The 17,800-nt window shown below is 47.0% G+C and overlaps 1 protein-coding gene across 1 annotated transcript; it reads right to left on the reverse strand.

Moving 5' to 3' along the window:
- Positions 1 to 3,500: 3,500 nt before the first annotated feature.
- On the reverse strand, positions 3,501 to 14,257 carry Nob1 (NIN1 (RPN12) binding protein 1 homolog). The gene is made up of 9 exons (XM_057753710.1): positions 14,182 to 14,257; positions 13,946 to 14,078; positions 10,667 to 10,797; positions 10,060 to 10,131; positions 9,672 to 9,800; positions 9,403 to 9,588; positions 8,600 to 8,697; positions 7,462 to 7,606; positions 3,501 to 4,533 (listed from the first exon to the last, which is right to left on the reverse strand). The coding sequence occupies exons 1-9, from the start codon at positions 14,242 to 14,244 to the stop codon at positions 4,264 to 4,266; spliced, it is 1,227 nt and encodes a 408-aa protein (XP_057609693.1). The 5' UTR covers positions 14,245 to 14,257; the 3' UTR covers positions 3,501 to 4,263.
- Positions 14,258 to 17,800: the final 3,543 nt, after the last annotated feature.

The raw sequence follows: 17,800 nt of genomic DNA on the forward strand, positions 1-17,800 counted from the left end.
ATCTGGCAGAAAAAAAGCTGTCTCAGAACCCCCCACACCACTCCACCCCACCCTGACCCAAGACAAGGTTTCTCTGTGTAGCTCCTCTAGCTATCCTGAACTCACTCTGTAGACCAGGCTGGCCTCGAACTCAGAGATCCACCTATCTCTGTTTCCCAAGGTGTGTACCACCATCGCCTGGCTAATCTCAGAGATCTTTTTCTTAGGGTTACCATTGATCCAGGAACTTGAATCCACACTTGGCTCCCAGCCTAGCCCCTTTCTCTTGCATACTTCCTGGGACCTATAGTAAGCAGTGCCAGTATATCATTACGCTGTAAGTCAGCAACCCCTCCTTCCAGCTAGATGCCAGCTCTCAAAGTACAAACTGGGCACCAAGGGTTCAAACACATGAGGTTGTGAGGGATATTTTTCAACCAAATCATAACAATAGCTATCAACACATCTTTGAGCATGGGTAAAAGGTCAGAAAGATGGAAACTTGCAGAAGTCCAGAGCGAAGGTCGTTCTCAGGCTGCTTGCCATGCTCCGCTGCCCATCTGGATGGCACTGTGTGCCGGGGCCTCCAGTTTCCTGACACTTCCCTGTACGAGCCCCAGCACACAGCACCCTGCTCCTCCTAAGGAGTTAGCTGACACTGGTCATCACTGTGGAGGACTTGCTCGTGGCACAAAGATGAGGACTAGAGTTTGGAGTCCACCACTCATGTCAAACACTAAAATTCATGATTCTCCTGCCTCAACCTCTTATTCTGAGAAATAAGACAACATGAGACAGGAAAGTAAGTAAGTGCAACACCATGCTTTTGTCTTTTTCTGAAAAACCAGGAGAACCCTACCTGGTTCAACCCTTCACTGAGTAGAACTTACCTGCAATTCCACAACCGAACGGTAGGTGGCAGTGGCCACCACCATTTCCCATTCCCTCTCATCATGAGAGGGTCTGAACATCTTTTGAAAACATGCAAATTCTTAACCACCTTAAATTTAAGAATTCTTAATTTTTTGGAGAGCTGGGCAGTGGTGGTGCACACCTTTAATCCCAGCACTTGGGAGGCAGAGGCAGGTGGATCTCTGAGTTCAAGGCCAGCCTGGTCTACAAAGCAAGTACCAGGACAGGCACCAAAGCTACAGAGAAACCCTATCTTGAAATTTTTTTTTAAATGTTTTAAATGTACTGTGTGTATTGCCTGCATGTATACATGCATACCATGTGCATGTATCAGACTACAGAGTCTCAGATACCCTGGGACTGGAGTTCTAGATTGTGAGCCTGGAACCCAAACCCAGACCTGCTGCAAATAGCAGCAAGTGCTACTAATTACAGGGCCATCTCTCCAGCCCCATCCCCAGTTGTGATTCTTATTTTAGGGTACTGGTCTTTTGCCTGCATGTATCTTAAACACTATATGTATGAAAAGCTCACATAGGTCAGAAGAGGGCATTAAATCCTATGGAACTGGAGCTGGAACTAGAAATTGAACCCAAATCCTCTAGCAGTGTTTTAAGTGCTAAGTCATCGCTCCAGCCCCTTTTTGGATTTTGAGACAAGGTCTTGCTATGTAGCCCTAGCTGGCCTAAAAAACTCAGTCTTCCTGCCAAATGCTAGACATACAGGCATTTATTACCATACCTAGGCATATAAGAATTCATCATCATACCTAGCTGAAAAGCTTCCTTTCTTTCCCACCCATGAGTCCTGGGGATTGAATTCAGGTCACCAGGCTGTGCAGCATTTCCTGGCCCTGAAAGGTTTTACCTTTTCTATTTTAACTTATTTAAATGTATGTACATACACGTACTACACACACACTTTAAAAATCTTGTGTATTCTTGAACGCGCTAGCACAGGGAACCACTTCCTAAATAGAACCCCAGCAGCATAGACACTGAGAGAAACAATAAATGGGACCTCCTGAAACTGTAAAGCATAGGACACAGTCAACAAGACAAAACGACAGCCTACAGAGTGGGGAAAGATCTTCACTAACCCCACATCAGAAAGAGGTCTGATCTCCAAAATATACAAAGAACTCAAGAAATCGGACACCAAAAGAACACATAATCTAATTTTTAAAAAAATGGAATACAGACCTAAACAGAGAACTCTCAACAGAGGAATCTAAGATGGCTGAAAGACACTTAAGGAAATGTTCAACATCCTTAGTCATCAGAGAAATGCAAATCAAAACAACTCTGAGATCTTAAACCTATGAGAATGGCCAAGATCAAAAACATTGATGACAATTTATGCTGGAGAGGTTGTAGGGTAAAGGGAACACTTCTGCATTGCTGGTGAGAGTGCAAGCTGGTACAACCCCTTTGGATGTCAGTGTGGCGATTTCTCAGAAAATTAGGAAACAATCTTCCTCAAGACCCAGCAAATACCACTTTTGGGTATATAGCCAAAGGATGCTCAATCATGCCACAAGGACATGTGCTCAACTCTGTTTATAGCGGCTTTGTCATAGCCAGAACCTAGAAACAACCTAAATGCCCCTCAACCGAAGAATGGACAAGGAAAATGTGGTACATTTACACAATGGAGTACTACACAGCAGAAAGAAATAACTACAGCTTGAATTACGCAAGAAAATGGATGGAACTAGAAACATTATTTTGAATGAGGTAACCCAGACACAGAAAGACAATTATCACATCTACTCACTCATAGGTGTTTTTAAACATAAAGCAAAAGAAAGCCAGCCTACAAACCACAATCCCAGAGAACTTAAGACAACAATGCAGACACTAAGAGACACTTACATAGATCTCATCTACATGTAAAGTAGAAAAAGACAAGATCTCCTGAGTAAATTGAGAACATGGGGACCTTGGTGGAGGATTGAAGGGGGGAGAGGAAAGGCAGAGAGGAGAGCAAAGAAAAATGTAGAGTTTAATAAATATCAAAAAAAAGAAATAAAAAAATATCTTGTGTATTGCCCATATGTATAGCCATGTACCACGTGCGTGCCTAGTGCCCAGAGACCAGAAGAGGGGGTCAGGTCCCCAGAAACTGAAGTTAGGCAGTGAGCCCCAGTGTTGGTACTAGAATCAAATGTGAGTTCTCTGGAAGAGTAGCCAGAGCTGTCTTTTGAGGCAGGGTCTCTGTGTAGCCATGGCTGTCCTGAACCTCACTCTGTAGACCAGGCTGGCCTCTGCCTTCCGAGTGCTATTTTCTGTATCTCAGTGGAGGGAGGTGAAGAGGGGAAGCAGGGTGTGACGTGCCCTGAGTTCTAGACACTGCTTCCTCCTGTGGTAGGTTCCCAGAGGCTATCAGCCCCTCAGCTGGCTCTACAGGCTCAGTGGTCTCTCAGAATCCCCACAGGTGCACACAGTTTTGATGCATGTGCGCACACACTAAACTGACATCTTGGTCTTCTAGTGATAATCTGGTCAAGTCACATAAAGCCGACATTGGTATCATCTCTTCCATGCCCTGACTACTTGGTATCTGTGTGAAGGAGTACTGGGCGCTGTAAGAACAATGAGCAGTCGATGTAAATGAACTATCCTTTAATAGAAGGACTCTCCTGAGTTTGATTAATACACCGCAGTTATGTAAATGATCCTCCTTTCCCCAGGAAGATGCACACTTTACACAGCAAATGTTAGTCAGATGTGGATTCATGATCTGGATGAAGAGCTTTTTTGTTTTGGGTGAAAAAAAAGTTAAAAATTTTATTGTAGGCCGGGTGTTGGTGGCGCACGCCTTTAATCCCAGCACTCGGGAGGCAGAGGCAGGCGGATCTCTGTGAGTTCGAGGCCAGCCTGGTCTACAAAGGGAGTTCCAGGACAGGCTCCAAAGAAACCCTGTCTCGAAAAAACAAAAAACAAACAAAAAAAATTTATTGTAGAATACTTTATCATTCAAGCAAAAACTAATCTATATGGTTGGTTCTCAGGCACATGTCGTGTTTGCATCCATGTCCACCAAGGACACAAGAACTTAAACCACCTGAGCTGGCCATCAGTTTATTAGAAAAAGATTCCATTTGGATAGTTCTTCCTTTGAGTTCAAGGTTTGCTCCAGGGCACCTTTCCTTCTCCTTCAAGTTTCCCTTCCCAAGGCCGAGCCTGGGCTCTGGATGCTCACAGGCAGCGCAGCCACGCTGCACTGCAGCTCCACACAGCGCAGTCTCAGGCAGTCCAGAGAAGCCAGGCCTGCTTCTGTGAAGCTGGTCTGCAGACCAGACACCGGGGATGGTACTCCAGGCATCCCCAGCAGCCAGCTGCAGTCTGTTTTCCTGCAGGGCTTGCAATATCACCTTTTCTTTACAAACTTCTTTTTGGAAGCATTGGGATTTAAGCGTCTCCGTCCAGCTCCTAAGGTGCTGTCCCGGACCTGCAGGGTGGCTGAGCGGCTGGAGATGTCATTTTCCGCAAAGGGAGACACCCCAGCTACGTAGTCAGGGGCAAACACGTTGGTCTTCTGCCTGGCCTTGTGGGAGAGTCGCAGCTGGGGGAAGCGCTGATCCTCGGTCAGATGGGGGTTGACGGCGTATTTGCCCCCTTTGGGAGCAGGCAGCGAGTACTGCAGTAAGAGAAAATGCTGTCAGGACAGGGACTCTGCTCACACAGCTCCAGTGCTGTCTACTGAAGTGTCCCTCACATCCTCATCCTGGCAGACAACTGTCTTGCCCACTGTGTGCCAACAAGACACGTGTTTGCCACATCAAGCTTACCTCAACTGACAGATGAAAACCGAAGGAGCATCTTAACTACACATTCTCAGCTGAAGACAAATGGACAGAGAGCTGCTGCCATTTCCACAGAGGTGTGCCTTAGCAGTCTGAAACGACCACGTGGGTTCTAGCCAAGCAAAGGCAAACCACCATGAAAAAGGGCATTATACAGGTTTTGTGAATGGGTGAGGTGGCCTTGAATGCACTCTGTGGTGCTGGGTTCATATCCAGGGCTGCAATATTTGCTACTAGAAAGCATTCTTGGCTGGGCACGGTGGTACACACCCAAAATCCAGGTATAAGACAGAGCTAGGAAGATCAGGAGTTCAAGGTCAGCAAGAACTAAAACAACTTGTTTAACTAAAACAAGTGCTTAAACTCCTGAGAGAGGGGCTGGGGATGTGCAGTTCGGTTGGTTGAGCTCCCGCCCAGCATGCAAGGAAGCCCTGGGCTTGATCCCCAGTACACATAAGCCAGGAGCATTTGCGCAAGCCAATCCAGCACTTATAAGGTAAAATCAGAAAAAACATGACTTTGTCTCAGACCAAACCAAAACATACACACATACACCCTGTACCACCCCCACACCACACTCATATACACAGCTAAGGGTACAGCCTACACACACCCTGTACACACACCCACACCACACTCACATACACAGCTAACAGTATGGCCTACACACACACCTAAGAGAAAGGGCTATTCTAGGGCAGGGACAAGAGTGCGAAGGTCTGGAAACAACCAGCTGTGTCAGAAGAGTAAGAATGAGAGAAAGAAGAGCTGAGACCTGTCGGGGGGCGTGCCTTGTGAGGGCTCTCACTAAGCCTGGAAATACATGAGCTTCAAAATGAGGAGCGAAACAGCATAGGCTCCAGCAGAAAATGAACATAATCAAGAGCAACCAGGAGCTGGTGGCGCACACCTTTAATCCCAGCACTCAGGAGGCAGAGGCAGGCAAATTTCCAGTCTACAGAGAGTTCCAGGAAACCAGGCTGCACAGGGAGACCCTGTTCATAAAGAAGGAAAATAAAAGGAGAGTACAAGAGGAAGATACCCGGTATCTTCCTCTGGCCTTTGCCTGTACATGTACAACCACCTACACACAAGGAAAATGAAACAAGCAAGGGCTAGCCTGTAGCTCAGCAGTAGAGTGCTTGTTCTGTGAGCACAAAATCTGGGTTTGATCCCCAGCACCACAAAAACAAAAATACAAAGTTCTTATTGTGAGTAGAATGTCCTGGACTACAGAAGGACAGACAACATTAGAAAACAATTACGCAGGCTTCCACCCCAGCAGAGGCAGGTGGACCCCTTAGTTCCAGGGTAGTTGGCCATACAGAGAAGCCTTGTCTGGAAAAACAAAACCAAGCAAGCAAGCAAGCAAACAGTACAATTATGTGACCATCAACAGTCATAACTGACCTGAACAGTTATCAGAGCGACTGTACTTTACAGTGCAGAAGCCACCTTACCCAAGAGACAAGTGCCACCTGATTAGCACATATGCTCTGCCACCATGTGGAGATGTCCCCACAACACCGCCAAGTTGCCCATGCCCAAAACACAATGAGGCTGGTGTGGTGTGCACACTTGCAATCCTGGCACTTATGAGACTGAGGCAGGAGGATTGCTGAGTTTGAGGCCAACTGGTCACGAAAGACCGAGACTGGCAGAAGACTCCAGCTTTAGAGACTGGGGGAGGCGGAGGATTCCAGCGGAGTGGCAGGCAGGCAGGCAGACCACTACACTCTTACACTCTCCCCATTCTGGTCCTTGATCTTCACTGCTGGGCTACCTCTCCAGGATCCCCTCCATCTTTTGGTAACAGAGTTTTACCTCCAACCTTGTAGAAAGTCTCCTGCCTCAGCTCCTTGAATGCATGAGCCACTATAGCTGGCTCTTCTTTCTTTCTTGATCCATTCACACAAACCCAGGACTCTCCTGTGCTCACCTTCGGCTGCTTCACGGAGCTCAGATCTTTTAAGCGCCCTTTAAACTCCTGTACAAATCTGGCCTCTACTGTGTTCCAGGTAACCCTGGCTGAGCTCTGCCTTCCCCAAGTCAAGTGGCCACCACAGAGCACTCACTGCCCAAAATCACCGCTTGTTTCTCCTCCAAAGCCTCAGGAAATACACAGGTGGGAGGCTGGAGAATTGGCTCAGGTTAAAGAGTTCTGGCTGCCAATTCCAAGCTACCACATAGTGGATCCCAGCCATCTATAAAGAAATTTGGTGCCCTCTTCTGGTCTGCAGGCAGACTGTACACATAATAAAATAAGTAAATCATTTTTTCAAAATAAAAAGGTGGAGGGTGGGGGCTGGAGTGATGGCTCAGAGGTTAAGAGCATTGCCTGTTCTTCCAAAGGTCCTGAGTTCAATTCCCAGCAACCACATGGTGGCTCACAACCATCTGTAATGGGTCTGGTGCCCTCTTCTGGCCTGCAGGCATACACACAGAATATTGTTATACATAATAAATAAATAAATATGTTTAAAAAAAAAAGGTGGGGGGTGAAACCCACAGATGTCTTGTTTCACACCCTTTCTTCCTGTCTATATACACTGAGACCACGGACTCCTGATTCCACCAGTGGGGTGACTAGGCTGGCTCTCCTTTAGTCCTCTGGTCTTTTGAAACTGGGTAGCAGCCAAAGCTGGCCTTGAACTCTTGCTCTTCCTGCCTCCACCCCAGTGCTGGGATCCCATAGTGCATCACTCTCCCGAGTTCTCCCTTGGTCATTGATTCTGAGGTTGTCAGGGGGAAATGCCACCTACCCGGAGGCCTCGAGGGTTCAGCACCTTGGGGTTCCGGGAGAAATGCATGTGCAAGGTACCGTCGTCATTGACAGTCACTGCCACTTTCTTCAGGGTCTTGTTCCCACAGTGCCTACAGAACACTCGGTTCATGTCTGATGTTGTCCTGGGAGACACAAAAGAAAGGGCTGCAAATGGGCACCGTGGGCAGGAGACCCTACCACCAGCCTCACAGTAGAAAATGACAGGAAATGCAGAAAAAGCTAAATTTTGTTAGACCCATCTTCCAAAACAAAAGCTGCTAGCCTCATTATAAAGGGAGATGCAGCCAAGGGCCGCTGCCTTCCTTAGCGGAATCTCATCAAGAGTCCTTCAGGCCCAGCAAAACACCCCAGTGCTTCAGCACCATCCCACACCAGGCCTCTGCAAAGCTGGGCTCTGCCAGAGGACCTAGAAGATGTCCGCAGACTCAGCGCACAGACACAGAAAGGCCATGAGCCTACCCATAAATCCTGGGAACATATTTCCACAGCAACCAGACCCAGGGCCTGTCCACAGAACACCAGCCCTAACAGAATACAGATTAGGAAGTAGAAGGGAGGGGTCAGCCAGCTGACAGTCCATCAGAGGGAGCATCTCCCATGTGCCAAATACCCTGCTAAGTCCCTGTGACGTCTGCTCCCAATTCCTTAAAACAAATCTTTCAATTTAAAGACCATCTTAAATAACTAAGAAGGCAGCTAACTGTTAATATCGGCACATCACTGAGGGAAGGCATCAGAAATGAGCTGTGCACTCTGGGTTCAGACATAAAGCAGCCTGACAACCAATGAACCCCCACGTACCCATCACCCAGCTTGACTCTCAGCTCACAGCCACTGTGTTTCATGTCTACCCCATGACACTTGGGAACAAATTCCAGACCTCTCTCCTTCTACACAGCCCAGCATGTGCCACTGGAGAACAAGTGACCTCTGTCCCAGAACCCACATCCTTAACTCTAGGCTCCTCAGAGATGTGTGTGGAAAGACAGGTCACTGTAACCTGCCCCAGGGATTTCAGTGGTGGAGACAGCAGGTGGAGCACAGGGAACACCGAGATGGAAGGAAAGGGTTCCCTTCTGAGGAGCCATCAGCAGGTCCAGACCCTCAGCACGTACTTGAAGCAGCCGTGACAGCGTAGGATGTAGCTCCGGGCCTCTCGGATCAGCATGCCGTTCACCGCCAGTACATGCAGCCCCATCTGAAGCAGAACATTCTGCAACCAACAAGTTAAGGACTGAAATCAACTTCTTTAATACCAATTTGGCAATAATTTTGTACAGTTATGGAAATCCAACTTTCTCGTTTGGTTTATAATCCCTAACTGTGCTAAGGGAACACGAGAGGCCTGGCTGGGAAGACAGGGACCTGGGTTACTGGGCAACTGCAAGAACAGAGCCTGGGTTCATTGGCAAAGCCTCTCAAAAAAGACATTCTTTTTTCTCTTGGGCAAAATATTTTCATTTTGAGGCTGCTAAGCCCTGCTTACTTTTTCTGCAGATCAGAAGATGGCATCAGATTGTGATCTGTGCTGTGGGTGCTGGGAATTGAACCCAGGTCCTCTGGAAGAACAGCCAGTGGTCTTAACCACTGTGCCATCTCTCCAGTACCTAAATATTCTTTTTGTTTGTTTTCAACACAGGCTTTCTCTGTGTAGCTTTGAAATCTGTTCTGGCACTTGCTCTGTAGACCAGTCTGGTCTTGAACTCAGAGATCCACCTGCCTCTGCCTCTCGAGTGCTGGAATTAAAGATGTGCACCACCACCACCCTGCACCCTAAATATTCTTTAAAAAAAAATATTGAATCCCTATGTCTATTGTCACTGTGTGATGGGCTCCCCTCAAACAAAGTGAACCATCAAGTTTACAGAGGCTCCACACCTCTCACCCCACAGCACTGGCCCGGGTCTCCCCCACCCACCTGCATGGCGAAGTCTGTGGTCACACACCCAACCCGCACGTCCTTCGGGATGTCACACTGCTCCAACTCCTGCTGGATCTGCTTGATGTTGCTGGGGGTTATCCACCCCCCACCATCGTCATCACTGTCTTCAAATTCATTCTCCTCGTCCTCGTCCTCGTCTTCCTCCTCTTCCCTTCTGTCACTCTGAAACACCAAGAGAAGGGCTCCCAGATTCAGGACTCTTAGAGGCTCTGATGTCATTAGGAGACTACAAGCCAGGGCCTTACCAACAGCTCCTGCAGTTCATGATCAATGTTAGGCAGAGGGTTCCTCCAGAACAGGAAGGAGCTGAATTCCAGGTCCTCAGGCCCATCAGCTGGGTGGGCACGATCCACGGTTTCATGTGAGGGTTTAGGCTGAGATTAAATGAAACATCAGCTTTCTGTGCAAGGGAATGAACCCTGTGCCTTACATATACCAGGAAAGCACTCTTCCGGGGAGCAGAATAATTTAAAAACATGAAAATCGAGAAGTTTAGAAGTGAAACCACTGTATGCAGCTGGGTCTCGGAAGGACTAGGAAAATATGCTTCTGGTCCAAGTCAACTTGCTTTGTTAGCAAGAGCTACGGCATGCTGTAGAAAAGAACCCAAGGATCAGGTTCCTGAAGCGTTACCTTGGAGGGCAGATGGAAACCAGAAATGTGCAGAGGAGTTTCGGGGTGCTGAATCGAAGAGCTCACTGTAACCTTAAAAAAAAAAAAAGTCAGCACTGAGAAAGGGCCATTTGAAAATACAAGATCAAGGCTAATTAAAACAAACAAACATCAGATCTCTCTTCCTAGTTACTGAATAAAATGCTAGAAGTCACAAGAATATCCAGACAAATGACAACACTCAGATATCCTGACACCATCATTAAGCGCCCTCAGGGTGTTTGTGCACAGGTGAATTACGACAGGGACACTGAGGCCATCACACTATTTCCTCTTTCATGTACCACAGTTCCCAGAATAAAAAGGACTAAAAGACAAACCCGGGCGGGAGACACGGCTCAGTGGTTAGGAGCAACTAGTGCTCAATCAAGGACTAGAGTGCAATCCTACCACCCGTGTGTGCTGCAGGTTAAGTGGCTGGCAAACACCTTAATTCCACGCCAAGGGACGTGACATTCTCTTCAGGGCCCAGAGGCACCCTCTCCATCACCCCAAAAGCTCACACACAGATACACACATACACACAAATTTAAAAACCAAACCAAACAACCCAGTCCCCCAGATTTACTTTTTCTGGTTCTTGTTTGAGATGAGATACCCCAACAAATTCTGCTTCTAATTGGTAAGTCAGAGCCAACACTTGGATATCTACAGCAGAGAGGCTGGGATAGTCTCCAGTTTTCTTGGAAAACTCAGTCACTGCAAGAAAACAAGAGAGTTCCAACTTTAGTTAAGGGAAAGACTGACATATCCTTGGATAATCACAGCATCAAAAAATCATATGTAGGGGCTGGAGAGATGGCTCAGCAGTTAAAGAGCACTGGCTGCTTTTCTAAGGGACCCAGGTTAAATTCTCAGCATCCACATGGTGGCTCACAAATTTCTAACTCCAGTTCCAGAGGGTCTGATGCCTTCTTCTGGCCTCTGAGAACACCAGGCAGACATATGGTTGCTGTGAAAATGTGTTGCTCTCAATGTTAATAAAAAGCTGACTGGCCAACGGCTAGGCAGGATTTGGGGGCAGAGAGAATGCTGGGAAGAAGGGCAGAGTGAGAGGAGTCAGGGCAGACGCTGAAGAAGAAACATGGAAAGTTCATAGATGAGGTAAGCGAGCGTCAGGATAGCACACAGATGAAAAGGAATGAGCTAATTTAGGTTATAAGAGCTGGCTGGAGACAAGCCTAAGCTATTGGCTGAGCATTTATAATATTAAGGCTCTGTGTGGTTATTTAGAAGACAGCTGTCTCACCAAAAACTCTGCCTACACGTGGTGCACAAACATACACGCAGGCAAATCATCTATACACATAAAAGAAAACCAAGCCATGTAGAGATGGCCTAGAAAAGGCGCTTGACAGTGAATCTAGCCACCTGAGTTTGATCCCTAGGATCTATTTGATGGAAAGGAAACCAATCCTCTCACCTCATTTGAACCCTGTCAGTGCACAATTGTTTTTCAAAGAACTTAGAATCGATCTCCCATCTGGGAGTCATGGCTCACTCCTGTTATCTTAGCACTCAGTTCAAGGCCAAGCCATGCTGAGACCTTGTTTCAAAGCACCACCACCAAATTAACCAAAGAACCAAACGAAAAAAAGAATCAGTATAGCATTGCATGAGAACTGCAACAACTATTTTCTGTCCTTTCCCTCCTTGTGATTAAAAAGTCTGTTTTTACCACGACCAAGCCACTCGCCAGGAAGCAACACTCATTCACTGGATCAAGGAATAGAATCAAGGATAATACCAAAATAAACAATCAAACAAATAAATAAATAAAAGATCCAAGTTAACACAGAACTTGTCCATGATAAGTGTTCCTCACTGGTTTTGGCATAGTTAGAAGCCTCTTTTGTTTTTGTGTTTAGAGACAGGGTTTATCTGTGTAACAGTCCTGGCTGTCCTAGAACTTGTTTTGTAGATCAGGCTGGCCTTGAACTCACTGAGATCTGCCTGCTGCTGCCTCCTAAATGCTGGGATTAAAGGTGTGCGCCACCACTGCCCAGCCTAGAAGCCTTTTCTTTCTTAGCTCTAAGTAAGAAGAGATGGTTGGATTTCAAAATAAAACAGGCTAACTGTAATCATGGTCTATGATAAAACCCAAAGAAGGTTCTGTCCAATAATGGACGGTGTTGCAAAGATTTTAAGAACTGCACACCTGCCGGGCGGTGGTGGTGCACGCCTTTAATCCCAGCACTCGGGAGGCAGAGACAGGCGGATCTCTGTGAGTTCGAGACCAGCCTGGTCTACAAGAGCTAGTTCCAGGACACTCTCCAAAACCACAGAGAAACCCTGTCTCAAAAAACAAAAAAAAAAAAAAAAAAAAAAAACTGCACACCTATACTTCATCCAAAGTGAAGGTTACTGAGGTGTTTGAGACAGTGACAATAAACACAATAGAATTTTCTCATAGAATGTTTTCTGGTAACAATGAACACACTGCTAACGTTTTCTATAAAAATGGTACTAATAGCCAGGCAGTGCTGGCACACGCCTTTAATTCCAGCAGGCGAGGAAGAGACAAGCGGATCTCTGTGAATTTGAAATCAGCCTGATCTACAAGAGCTAGTTCCAGGACAGCCAGGGCTGTTACACAGAGAAACCCTATCTCAAAAAAAAAGAAAAGAAAAGAAAGAAAAGAAAAGAAAAGAAAGAAAGAAAGAAAGAAAGAAAGAAAGAAAGATAGATAGATGTAGGCAACTCTGAGTAAGAAAGAAAGAAAGAAAGAAAGAAAGAAAGAAAGAAAGAAAGAAAGAAAGAAAGAAAGAAAGAAAGATAGATAGATAGATGTAGGCAACTCTGAGTTCAAGGCCAGCCTGGGTTAAGTGGTTCCAGGTCACCTGGAGGTACATAATGAGACTCTGTCGGGGGTGGGGATCCTATTACCAAGTCTACCTGGGCACCCAGTAAATTTCTCAGTACTTTTTGTTGTTGTTGTTAAAAATATTAATTTGGTGGTCAGTGATGGCACACCCCTTTGACTCCAGCACTTGGGAGCAGAGGCAGGTGGATCTGAGTTTGAGGCCAGCCTGGTCTACATAGTGAGTTCTAAGACAGCCAGTGCTACACAAAGAAACCCTGTTTGGAAAAGAACGAAAACAAGAACAACAACAAAAATCATTTACTTTTGTTTATAACCATGAATGTTTAGCTTGTATGGAGGCATGTGCACCATGTGGATTCATTTCGTCCTCAATCACGTCCTATGAAATATTACTAGCATTTTGAAATGAAATAATACAATAAGTTGAAGCACTTGGCAAAGGTCCTATCACTGTCAAGTTGGTGAAAACTACAGAAATCACAAACTAGCAAAGGAGGCAACAGTATGTCCACCATGCCCTCAGTAACACTTCCCAAACCCCACCAGCCCGGATTCCTATGGAGGATGACGATCCCTAAGCTACTCGTTTGCTTTCAGACTCAATGCAAGGCCTAAACATATCCCTTTTTCTTCTAAAAATTTATTGTTTATCTTTGAAGATGAGAGCTCACTATCTACCCTGGTTGGCTTGGAACCTCTGACTCCAGAGGGCTTGGACTAAAACCATATGACTACACACTGGGTTCATCTTTTATTTTCACTAAGGCTGAGTCTAACTATCTAGCTCAGGCTGGCCATGGCAGGACCCATGATCCCAAGCCTCTGACTCCCCAGTGCTGAGATTACACCACCCAGGCCAATGCAAGCCGTTTTCTTAACTGAGGCTAGAATCACCCTACAGATAGGACCATTGATCTATGGTCTTTAAAGCAGGCTGAACTTTAAAACAGGCTCTATCCGCACTGGGGAGATCTATCTCCACTCTGTCCAGCTCCCCCGACAGGGCTGGATTGGGGCACTCACCCAGCCGCACGTACTCCGGGAAGGGCTCCTTGAACCGCAGCTCGTAGGGCAGCACTGCCAGCCGCCTGCGCGTGGCCTTGTCCCGAATCTCTCTGACCACCTCCCGGATGGTGTAGATGTTTTTTCCTATGTCCTGCGGACAGACCGGTCCCGTTATCACACTCGCCTGACCCCACGCGCACCCCTGGGGGGGTCTCGAGCCCAGGCCCCGCGCCCCTCGGAGGAATCTCCTGTACCTGCAGCGGCGCATCCCTCAAGAAAGCCCCGGCGTCAGCCACAACGTGCTCGACAGGCGCCATGCTGGCTGCAGTGGACAGACCGCGCGTGCGCAAGGAGCCTGCGTCGTTGCCTACGTTTTCAAGGCAGTCCGCCCCGGACCGGAGGAACGGCCTCTGCGACTTAGCGGCGCCCTCTGGCGGGCACAATCCGTCGCTGCAGGACTATGCGCGCATGCGCAGCTGCGCAGTTTGCCCAGCCTGGGATTGCTAGCGTGATTAAATTTGAGGAACACCTGAGGTCACATGACTCGGGACACACTTCATAGAGCTTTCTTTACTTTTAAAAGCATATGTGTAGCTATTCACATGATGGAAATCAGTTGGAGCCGGGTGGTGGTGGCGCATGCCTTTTAATCCCTGCACTCGGGAGGCAGAGGCAGGCAGATCTCTGTGAGTTCGAGGCCAGCGTGGTCTACAAGAGGTAGTTCCAGGACTGGCTCTAAAACTACAGTGAAACCCTGTCTCGTAAAACCAAAATAAATAGGCCGGGCGGTGGTGGCGCACGCCTTTAATCCCAGCACTTGGGAGGCAGAGGCAGGCAGATCTCTGTGAGTTCAAGACCAGCCTGGTCTAAAAAAAAATAAAAATAAGTAAATAAACTGTTCTGTTTTATTCATATGTCCTGTATTAGAAATCTTTCTGTACCCTTGATGGTACCCATTGTCAGTGACCCAAATATCTTCTGATGCCCAAGCATTTTAAACTCTTTAAATTACATTATTTATGGGGGGGGCATGCCAGGTGCTCATGTGAGGGCCAGAGGACAACCACAAGAGTCAGCTCTGTCCATCTGCTAAGAGAATCCTAGAAGGGGGAGTGGATGGAGGGGATGGACAGGAGGTGGGGGAGGGAACGGGAAGGGAGGAAAGGGAAGAGGGAGAGGAACTGTGGTTGGTATGTAAAATGGATGAAAAATTAATAATAATAATAATAATAATAATAATAATAATAATGAGACTCCTGGAGGCAGAACAGGTAAAGATCTCAGGTGGAGGTGCTTCTTGTTGCCTCCTCATCCTTTGAACTCAGAGATCTTCCTGCCTCTGCCTCCTAAGCTCTGAGATTAAAGTCGTGCACCACACACCTAGTCCCCGAATATTTTATAGTGATAATCTTCTTAACCCTCAGTCTCCCCAACCTTCAGAATTTATCATTCTGCCTGTTATGAATTATATCCCAGTTGAAGACTAACTCCTAGAGAAATTTTTTCAGTGTTTTGGCATCTGTTTCTCTGCAGGATCTGGCATTGCCTATTGTCTCCTCTTTCTGGATTTACCTGATTTTGCTGGAGTTCCATGCTAATCTCCCTGCCTTTGGATGGCCTCCCTCCGCCATCATATTCTCTTCCTGCCCTGCATATACGGTACATTCCACCTCAATCAACTCAAGTTCTTCGGCAATGCTACCTATCTGCCAGACATTAATGATCGTGGTATACAAACTCTATTTATGCACATGCATGTTTTTTATGTATATGTATAAGTTTGGGGTGCCTGAGGAGGCCAGAAGAGGGCGCAGATCTCCTGTAGCTGGAGAACAACACTTGCGATCCACCTAATCTAAGTGCTCAGAACCAGTTTTCTGATCTGCTCCTAAGAGCCCTAGACAACGCTTTCTAAACATTTATGTCCAATCCTCACGCCCAGTCCACATTTCCTAGAAATTTTATCTGAAAATTTCCGGCATCCACCCTTGTCAGCGTTCCGACGTTATTAACGTAGACAGTCTTGCCGTGTAGCTCTGACTGGGCAGGCGTAAACTCTTCCCGTGCTGACGCCACCACAGTCACGTGCTACCACTTCCTTTTTTTAATTCAAAATTTTAAGCCTTCTCCAACAAAAGCATTTGAGGTAGGAATCTCTGAGCCACCCCATGTCTACCCCCATCACCAACCAACGTTCACTTCACTAGAGTCGGCATCACCAGAAATGCTTGTCCTGGCTCTTTCACCTCCAGTCTCATTACTCTGGTCTTTAGTCCCGACACCCGGGTCTCTGTGAGTTCAAGGGCAGCTGGTCTACAGAGTGAGTCCCAGGATAGTCCAAGGCTACACAGAAAAACCCTGTGTCAACACCCCCACCAAACTGCTTCTACTTTATAGTATTCTTAAATTTAAATTTTGTTTTGTTTTGTTTTTCGAAACAAGGTTTCTCTGTAGCTTTGGGGCCTGTCTTGGAACTCCCTTTGTAGACCAGGCTGGCCTTGAACTCACAGAGTGCTGAATGGCCAATAGCAAGGAAGTGTAGGTGGGACTTCCAGGCAGGGAGAGTAAGTAGGAGAAGGAATTTAGGCTCAGGGGAGAAAGGAAAAGAGACATCAGGCAAATACCAGAGGCCAGACAGACATGGAGGAAGCAGGAAAGTAGGACTGGGAAGGAGGGAGGGGGAGAGGGAAGGAGGGAGGGAGGGAAGGAGGGGGGAAGGGAGGGAGGGAGGGAGGGGGGAAGGGAGGGAAGGAGGGAGGGAGGGAGGGAGGGAGGGAGGGAGGGAGGGAGGGAGGGAGGAAAAGGTCCCAAAGCAAACATAGATGAATAGAAAGAAGGTAACTTAGAAGAGCTAGTGGGACAAGCCTAAGCCACACCTGAGCATCTGTACTTAATAACAAGTTTCCGCGTCTTTATCTGAGAGCTGCTTTGTAGCCCAAAGAAAATTCCAACTACAGATACCCAGCAAAATTTTGATGTCTTACCCTCTGTCAGAAGAATATGGCCTAGCTGAAAGTTCTGTCTCCAATCGAAAGATGTAGTTAGACTATCTCTCTACCAACGACAAAGATTCCTGGAGGCATGGGCAGAAACCAAGCCACCAGGACTGGCTCAACACCAAGGTCCTCTAATTCATTGTTCAACTAACCAGTTCAGTTACTCCATCCAGATTAAACGGTACCCAATGACCCTGGAAACAAAAAGAGCAATTGTAGTCCGTATTTCCTGGCTTGGAGAGATAGGCATCCTGGTGCCCTGGCAGTCACCGTGGAATACACCTCTCCTGCCCATGAAGAAACCTGGGGCCTCTGACTCTCATAAGTCTGACTCCTCCGGAGAAACAGGTGCACACTGTCTTGGACCTGAAGGATGCATCCTTCAGTCTTCCATTAGCAGAAGTAAGTCAACCCATCTTTGCTTTTATGTAGACTGACCCAGTGGGAAATTATATTGGGCAACTTACATGAACCAGGTTGCCCCAAAGATTTAAAAATTCACCAACCCAGGGCTGGAGAGATGGCTCAGAGGCTAAGAGAACTGACTGCTGTGCTGGAGGTCATGAGTTCAATTCCCAGCAACCACATGATGGCTCACAACCATCTATAATGAGATCTGGTGCCCAGAACACTATATACATAATAAATAAATTTAAAAAATAATTAAAAAAAAACAACCCGGCCAGGTGGTAATGGCATATGCTTTTAATCCCAGTACTTGGGAGGCAGAGGCAGGTGGATCTCTGTGAGTTCAAGACCAGCATGATTGCCGGGCGGTGGTGGCGCACGCCTTTAATCCCAGCACTCGGGAGGCAGAGGCAGGCGGATCTCTGTGAGTTCGAGACCAGCCTGGTCTACAAGAGCTAGTTCCAGGACA

The sequence above is a fragment of the Chionomys nivalis genome, chromosome 21 (assembly GCF_950005125.1).
Source record: "Chionomys nivalis chromosome 21, mChiNiv1.1, whole genome shotgun sequence".
Lineage (NCBI taxonomy): Eukaryota > Metazoa > Chordata > Mammalia > Rodentia > Cricetidae > Chionomys > Chionomys nivalis.